At 41.1% G+C, this 9,418-nt stretch overlaps 1 protein-coding gene across 1 annotated transcript; it reads left to right on the plus strand.

The window, feature by feature from the left end:
• Positions 1-8,040: 8,040 nt before the first annotated feature.
• On the plus strand, positions 8,041-9,168 carry ccr10 (chemokine (C-C motif) receptor 10; the record flags this gene model as incomplete). Its single annotated transcript, XM_079293932.1, has 1 exon — positions 8,041-9,168. One exon carries the CDS (start codon positions 8,041-8,043, stop codon positions 9,166-9,168), a length of 1,128 nt encoding a protein of 375 aa, XP_079150058.1.
• Between the last annotated feature and the right edge of the window lie 250 nt (positions 9,169-9,418).

Raw genomic sequence — 9,418 nt, forward strand, 5'->3', positions numbered from 1 at the left:
GTTTATACAAAATGTAACATTTATGAACTTCTTTTGTCAAATGGGAAATGGGTTGATGTTTCTTAAGGTAAGGTGAAACAAAGTGAGGTTTTAGCGTCAGTTCAGTCGTATCAACACATTTCCTCAGAGAAACTTCCTCAGAGTACTTCTCCAAACCAAGACCAACGCCAGCCGGCCGTCTCAACAGCTCCGCCCACAAACCGTTTAAATAAAGAGCGGCTCCGCACCTTCACCCTTTAACTTCATCAACATTCAATCATGAATAGCTCCGGTGGTTGTGCTGTCCATGTTTGAGTTGTGCTGGTGCTGAAATGATCACTGAAGCTGGTTTCAACTCGCCCTCCAGTGGTTAACATTTTTAGTTTTAAATAATAACATGTACAAATACATAATAACGCAATAAGCCTTTTATTAGTGACTTACTGACGTCCATAACTGCAGACCTGATAGATTATTGTAATGCAAATATTGTTCTGATTAATGTTGTATATAATCTAATCAAGAATATTATTGGTGGTCATAGGAAGTCACTGGATAACAGCTTGTTGTCTGAAGCTTGAGGGAACAAATATGTGTAATATAAAAACAATTGATTGTTTAAAAATGAAAAAAAGACTTTGGAGAAATAAAAGTTTGAAATGAGTGAACCATCACCCCAAAGAGCCAATCACGACTCAAACTGAGGTGTGTTCACAGGTTGAATAGTAGGTCGCCGGTTTCACATCAGTTTACAATAACCACATTTACAAACAGCATGCAGGGTGGAAACCAGAAGCTTAACAAAAGCCACACTGCGGATCAAGAGACGTCAACATCTCAGCCCAGCTCTCAACATGCCAAACGGTTCCCATAAACCGAAACAAGTCACACCGAACTCATGGTACGTTCTTCTCATGGTCTGATGCCAACGTCGAGGGCAAACACTGTGGTTTGATGCTCGACATAATCGTAACAGTGCAAAAGGGCGGCGAGGTGGTGCATTTGTTCGTACGTTCACCTCACAGCAAGAAGGTTCTGGATTAGAACTTGAGTGAAGTTAAGTGAACTGTGTTTGCCTCTAAATGGATGGATTGTTTTAATTGGCTCATGAAGGAGTCCAACAAGGATCTATAGAAGGCTCCCTATTATTCACGCTATCCGTAAATCACATTTATTTGCCAACTCAACATTGCAACGTCCAATTCTATGCAGATGATACGTTACTATTTATCCTTGTTACACTAGTTTTCAATACTTGAGCCAGTTTACAATGCTTGTCGGTAGATCGGCCTTTTTAAAATGCACTAAACACAACAAAAATACATATAAAACACAAAGAAATGCACGAACACAAATAAAGATATGATCAATGATTTTCAGCATTCGTGTGAAACAGGCCTTCATCAAGTTGTAGCCTCTTTTTTAAAAGCTAAACAAAACTCCAAAAATACAAAATGTATGCTTTTCACAGAGTACGTTGTTCTAATGAATATACACATATTTATGCTCTCAGTGGAACTCCAATAGTTACAGTAAATGTCTTTTAAGTACTGAGGAATTCAGTTGTATAGCAGCAGATTATACCTCACTTAAAAAAAAGAACGTTGTATTTTTATTAGTGCTGGGCAACGATTAAAATTTTGAATCGCGATTAATCGCATGGATTTTTTGCGATTAATCGCGATTAATCGCATTGTTATGGCAAAGTTCAATAATGAATTCAAAAGTAGTGTATTGCGCACTTTTATTTTAAAAGTAGCCGACTGCTATATGACTAAAAGGTCAATAACATTTGGTTTGCAAACACTTTAAACAAATCAGGTGATTTTTAACAGCAGTATTCTATTTACACAGCAGCAGTTCTATCTCTTCTATATCTGTGCTCAGTGTGCTGACTTTATGTGAAACGTTCCACTGCTGTGCAACAGGAATAAAATGTTTCAACACGTTTCAGCAAAAATGTGTGTCTTCATGACAGTCAGAGCGTGTGATGCAGCTCGACTCTTCATCACTGTGATGCTGTAACTCAGAGGTGATGATGGAGACCCAGCGATCAAAGAATAAAGACACTTTACCCACAATGCAGGTGTATTGCCCCTTTCACTCATGAGATGCAGGTAGCATGTTTTATACTTAACTAATGTGAATATAATTCATACTTTGTTATCTTATTCTGAAAACCGGATGTTCGTCTGAAGAAACCGGATGTTGTCTCACGTTAATCTTTCCGCTAACTTTCTTAGCGCATTCTTGAGGCTCATACGTGTCGTCATTGGTTGCGATCCTAAAGGTGCGTTCACACCAAACGTGATGTGAATACTAATCAGCTGCAGTTTGTCTCCACAACGTAGTCTGCTGAAGACTTCCTCCACCGCTGCCAGAGAGCAACGGACTTTCAAAACATATAAAAATAAAAAAAATGCGTTTACGCCGATAAAATAATTGTCGACGTTAATTAATTAATGCGTTAACGCGGTAATAACGCGTTAACTTGCCCAGCACTCATTTTTATGAGAACAGGGCTTCTCCTTTTTTTTTACATTTTACAAACTGCAGTACTATCTCCACTTTATTATTATAGATCCTCACACTGCTGCTGTACTCACCACTGTGACTTTCATGAAAAGGTCAGAGGTCATCAACGACAAGGCATCTCCATACCTGTGTTTTCCTTCATAGCGACATGCTGGAGATATTTAACATCCATGACATCAGATCACATAATTAGCTTTGCAACTCAATCGATTGAGTCGTCTTTCAAGCGGAAATGCCAACAATTTAATTCAGTGTTTTAAAATCATTTTCAGTTTTTCTAAACGAAATATTGTTGGTTCTGGTTCTTGGACTGTTGGTCGGACTAAACAGGACATTTGAAGAAGTCACGTTGGACTCTTGGTGGCATTTCCATTTCATAAAACAAAATACATACTGATTAATTCATCAAGAAAATAATCAGCGCATTCATCTATAGTGAAAGTAGATTAATAAATAAGTTGCAGCTCTAGTGTTATGTCACGTCTTGTATTAAATATATCTCGGTCTCAACTTCCTCGTTAGATCAATAGAGCTTAACTAAATACAAAGTTAAACTTTGAATTTTCTTTACACAGAAATGGAGCAAAATTTTCTTTTTGTCATGTGACTTGACGTGTTTGACCCTAATGTGACTTGATAACTGCACAAACAACCAAATAACCACAGAGTTAAACGAAAGGTTGTGAACCGGCTTCGGGGCCGTCAGCAGTCACACCCTGAAATGTTTTTGCACGTGTTGTCCGCCCGCTGAACCGACAGCTCCATGCTGTGAGCGTGCCACTGCATTTTGACTCTTTTTATTCGGACATATTTTAGATTTGTCAAAGGAAATAAAATATTGCCAAATGTACAGGATACACTAAATGTTTTTTGTGCATTTCAAAACGTAACACCGATTATAATTACTGACCAAAAATCCACGCGCAGTTGCAGTGACGATAAACATCTGTTGACTGGTATCAACATCATTTTGCAGATCAGAATCTTATCAGAATTGGTACAAATGATCAAAAGCATCCCACAGAACCAGTTTCAGAGATATGAAAGTGTTCTAAAATCTTACCGTCCTCCTGCTGAAGAAAACAACGAACCCAGGAGGGTACGGCAAGGTCAGCAAAACACAGAGCTGCTTTCATTGGCTGGAGGTGGTTGTGGGTTTTTGCCCGCAGGCTTATTTTTAAAGAGTGGCAGCTTCTCAACTCTCTATCTCAGACTCAGGAGGAAGGCTGGTGACATGTTGAACGCCTCAAACAGCACAGGTAAGATCACTTCAGACAATCTCAGCTTTTAAGATTTGAAACAACACTGATTGGGAGATTCTGTTTTTAGATTTTGTGATGAAGTTTTATACTCATTGAGCTGAAACATTTATATACTTAATGAATATAAATATATATAGAAATTAGAAATATGTATTCATATATAATAATATATACATTTATAAACATGACTGAGTTTACATGTAAAATATTCAGATTCATTTGCAGGTATTCAATAAACATCACTTTCGGTACTGATATTAAATCATGAAATCAGTTCTTCGTCACTGCTTTGTAAACATTTGTAAAAATGTCAAATAAAGTAAATGTTTCAGAATTCAGGGAGATTATTTACTGTAAGCCAGACCTCGCTGAGAGGAAACCCCAAGGAAACAATAATAATAATATCATACTGTGGCCACAGTAAAAAGAAGAAATGAAACCGAGTTGGCTGGCATGTGATGCGGCTGATCGTAACGCTGCTCATGCTTTCCCACGTGGCAACAGTGTGACACACAGCTGTGAAACATGACTGAAATATATAGAACTGCTTCCCACTCAAACTGTACCACAGACACGGTTTCTACTCCGCGTGATCTCACTTTCGACCTGAGTGCAGGGGAGTTGGGATGTCCTGATATTGTTCGTTGTTATTACAGACGCAGTTCAAGAGAAGAGTTGCAGGACTGTTGACGATGTTTAAATAATGTGACACTGAATACTGACAACAAATGTTTTAGGTTCAAAATCTAAAAGATGTGATCGGAGATCAGACCTCATTTAGATCCAGATATGTTTGACAAGCGAGGAAAGAAAATATTTACAATCTTAATATTTAGCGTAACTTTGACCGCCAGCATAAGAAAAGAATACAAAGTCAAAACGCCCTCAAGAATATGAAGAAACAACCCGTCTATACTTTGATCCAAAAGCGTAAGACATTTGAGAATGAAAGACAAAATGTTGCGAGAGTGGAAAAAATGTTTTCGTCGTAATTGTCCCTCAAGATCGAGGACCAGAAAATGTATTTTTAAGACATCGTGTCACTCGAGCGGATGCTGCTGAGATAGACAATGTGCAAAAGATTACATTCATTTATTGTTAAAAAACTGAAAAAATAGAGACAATTAGGAGAGTTATAAACATCTGATAATTAGGCTTAGAAGACGGTAACTTCATTTAAAATGTCCACCGTGCAGTGCTGGCATCATGAGGGACTTTCCATTCTCAAACAATCATCAGCTTGTGTTTCACATGAGAGGAGAGGATATCAATGAAGCCAAATATATTTTTGAGATGTGTGTCCCTTCACATGTGATGGTCGTCCAATAGTGCGATCGAGAGAGAGGCTTTAAAAGTGACGCGATAGTTTAACGACGGCAGTGTAACTTCAGCACAGTCTCTATCGTCGACACATTCATGAAGGCTGAATGCAAGTCTGGTGCTGTAAGAGTCCATTTTTATGATGTTTGATTTTTTATGAAGAAATATTTGAATTTTGGAGCAGCCAGAGAAGCATGTCGATGCGGAGAACACCAAATATTCTGTCTGTCTGCATTTAGGACTCATGGGTCGGGCCTGAGTACAACATACAACACATTATCATCTGCATAGTAATGGACATTGAAATACATAGGTGTGTGTGTGTGTGTGTGTGTATATATATTGGTGCTGGGCAACGATTACAATTTTTAATCGCGATTAATCGCATTGTTATGCCAAAGTTCAATCATGAATTAAAAAGTAGTGTATTGTGCAATTTTATTTTAAAAATGCTGCTATATCAACAAAAGGTCAATAACATTTGGTTTGCAAACACTTATCAAAACAAATCAGGTGATTTTTAACAGCAGTATTCTATTTACACAGCAGCAGTTCTATCTCTTCTATATCTGTGCTCAGTGTGTGACTGCGTGTGAAACGTTCCACTGCTGTGCAACAGGAACAACATGTTTCAACACGTTTCAGCAAAAATGTGTGTCTTCATGACAGTCAGCGCATGTGATGCAGCTCGACTCTTCATCACTGTGATGCTGTAACTCAGAGGTGATGATGGAGACCCAGCGATCAAAGAATAAAGACACTTTACCCACAATGCAGGTGTATTGGGTGCAGGTAGCAATAAATAAATAAAAGTCAAGAAAGATGCTGCATTGTGGACTATGATTCTATGAGTTTTTGATATATTAGTACATGAACACTGTTGTCATGTTGTAAACCCTCATGGAGATAGGAGGCCTGTAACAGTTCGTAAATCATAATATGAATCAAAACTGTTACGTCTCATCAGAAAACATGACTCAGATTCATATTCTATAAGTATCCTTTTTCCTTCAGCTACCTGAGCAAAACACCAACAAATGTTCTGTATTTTATCGTCAAATGTTTCCGTGCACTTCCACAAATATGTGGAAAGTTACAAAGCATAACTTGTATTCCAACACAGACCGAGTGTACATCCAACTGCACGCTGATTCTCTCTCCCCGCTGCCGTCAGGCTGCTCTCGGTACCACCAACACTTCTGAACACTTTACTTCATTCACCTGGTGCAATATCTAATCCGTGCAATATCCAATACGTTGAAGTATTTATCTTATATTTTTATTCCGTCTGTATATTCTGTATATTCTGGTATATTTAATATTCTTCTTTACTGTCTTATTTTATTACTGTTTACTGTTTTACTGTTTCGTTTATTATATTACTTGATTTTTATCTTTATTTTTTACTTGTGAGCAATGCTGCTGTAATCCTGTAATTTCCCCACTGAGGGACGAATAAAGGATCATCTTATCTTATCTTATCTTATCTTATCTTATCTTATCTTATCTTATCTTATCTTATCTTATCTTATCTTATCTTATCTTATCTTATCTTATCTTATCTTATCTTAAATAACGTCTCCGTTCATTCTGGAGTAGAAAGTTACAATAACACTAAATCACAGCCTCACAACTCAACAACTCCCGTTTCCAAAATGTGCATCTGTTGAGAACCAGTTTAACTTTCAGTAAGTAAGAAAATATACAAACATCAGATGAATCCCAGCGCCGTTCTGCTCACGAGTCTGTCAACTTCCTCTTACCTTTTTCAAGGGAAACTCCTTTAATATCTGTATCCACCACCAAAGAAGAAGATAAGAACAAGAGCACAATTACATACTGCGAGCAGCCTCAACAGTAACTGAGCTCAGAGTGAAAGATGAAGTGAAAAAAGGTGATTGTGGGAACTGCCTGTAAAGGCTGTTGGCACGCGACACTGACTGATCTGTAGACGCTGAAGCTGCCCACAGTTTCACCCGTAACACCGACCCGGTGCCAGTCTCACGCAACCCAGAGCCCAATGACTAAAATCTCACAGCTGCTGAGTCAGACTGAGCAGCAAAGCTGCAGGTCTCTCACTTTCAGCCTGAGTGTGGAGGAGGTGGTGTTTCCTGATATCATGACATGAAGCATTCTGCTCTAAATCAAGCCCGGCCGGTGTCGAGCTTTTTCTAATTGAAGCTGCTTCAACGGTGACATTTCGTAGAAGCCCAGAATGACTCATAGTAATCATGACAGACATGCAGCAGAGGTTATAGGTTGTTGAACTTACTACCTTCAGTCAATGTAAAACATTGAAAAGAACTTAAAGAATATGAATTTTAGTCTTCAGCCGTGTGTTTCACTCGATTATATGTAAATGACCCTCTTTTAAATGTAATCAGCTGAAACTCGTGGTCTGAAGCGGTGGTTCTATCTGCACATCAGAGTAACTGGAGGAGATAACACCTGAAGGTTCTGAGCTTGTTCACACATCCTGCAAGAAATCATCATCAAAAGTGAAAGATGCACATCACGTCCACCTTGTTGGTTTTTCTCAACACCGTGATGAATAAGTGTCCAAACTCGCAGCTAAAGCTAAACTGAGCCACAAAGCTGCAACCAGCCACTGATACATGTATGGTTGTAATGTTCACACACACACACACACACACACACACACACACACACACACACACACACACACACACACACACACACACACACACACACACACACACACACACACACACACACACACACACACACACACACACACACACACACGATGGTGGAATGAGACTAACAATGTTCAAACAAACGCATTCAAAAGTCCAAATTGAATCCACATTTCTCTACAATTGTCTACACCGTCCGTCCAGCTAAAAATAATAAAACCATAAAATATGTATTTTCTTCTCATTGATAAATGATTTAACAGTCTTCATTTCATTCCCCACCAGCAATGGATGTCGACTGTACTGAGTACGAGGACGATGACTTTCTAAACTGCTTGTCGTGGAACACAAGTAGCATCACAGACTTCAGCGATTGGGATTCTGACTTCTGTGAGGCTGGAGAGCAGGAGCTCACCATCAAAACCTTCCAGATTTGCGTCTTCTGCCTCGTCTTCCTGCTGGGCGTGGCGGGGAACTGCCTGGTCATCTCCACCTTCGCTCTCTACCGCCGCCTCCGGCTGCGCTCCATGACCGGCGTCTTCCTGTTCCACCTGGCGCTGGCCGACCTCCTCCTGCTCCTCACGCTCCCGCTGCAGGCCGTCGACACGCTGGGCTGGAGCTCCTCCGTCGCCCTCTACAGGGCCACGCGTGCATGCTACGCCATCAACACGTACAGCGGGCTCCTGCTGCTGGCCTGCATCAGCGTCGACCGCTACATGGTGGTGGCTCGAGCCAAAGAGATGCTCCGGCTGCGCAGTCGGATTCTAATAAGCGGGAAAGTTGCCGCCTTTGGCGTGTGGCTGGTCGCGGTGCTCCTCAGCCTCCCCGAAATCCTCTACTCTGAGGTGGCGTGGCAGGAGAGCGAGGCGTACTGCGGCATAATAAAATGCGAAAGAGTCAAACTGGCCACCAACGGAGCCATCATCGCCGTCTTCTGCCTGTCCCTCTCCGTCATGGTGACGTGCTACTCTTTGATAGCTCGAGTGCTGTGGGATGGGAAGGCGCTCCGTCGGGGCAAGCAGTGGAATCGGCAGCGCACCTTGAAGCTCATGGTGGCTCTGGTGCTGGTTTTCCTGGTGTTCCAGCTTCCGTACACGGTGGTGCTGTCGCGTAAAATGGCGGGGCCGTTCTGCGGTCTGCTGCTGGAGTACATCACCTGCACTTTGGCGTACACCCGCTGCTGCCTCAACCCGATCTTGTACGCGCTGGTGGGCGTGCGCTTCCGTAACGACGTGATGAGGCTCGTCCATGATTCGGGCCGCCATTGTGGGCTCCAGCTGGCTCCACAGAGCGTGAGCTCCAACTCCTCACCTGCTCCGGTGCTCCTGGCTAGCTCGCCAACATCCCCCGGATGCAGTTCCTTTGGCAACAAGGCTGTGCCTCCCACCAAATTTCAGTTTCCGGGAACCAAATAATATTTCATGCAGTGGACTTTGAATTAATATACATATTTCTCAACAGTATACATGATGTTGGTGGTGTAACGGACCACTGTCGATCCGTGATCCGTACGGTTACACCTCGCGGTTCGGCACTCGTGCCAACCGTGGATTACTTACCGTTTGACCATCATGGTGTACATTATTTTTTACTGACAATCATTTTTGGCCAATATTTAGTAAAAAATGTGCGATCAGGACATCTCTCTTAATGCTACATTGTAAC

The sequence above is a fragment of the Melanostigma gelatinosum genome, assembly GCF_949748355.1.
Source record: "Melanostigma gelatinosum genome assembly, chromosome: 21".
Lineage (NCBI taxonomy): Eukaryota > Metazoa > Chordata > Actinopteri > Perciformes > Zoarcidae > Melanostigma > Melanostigma gelatinosum.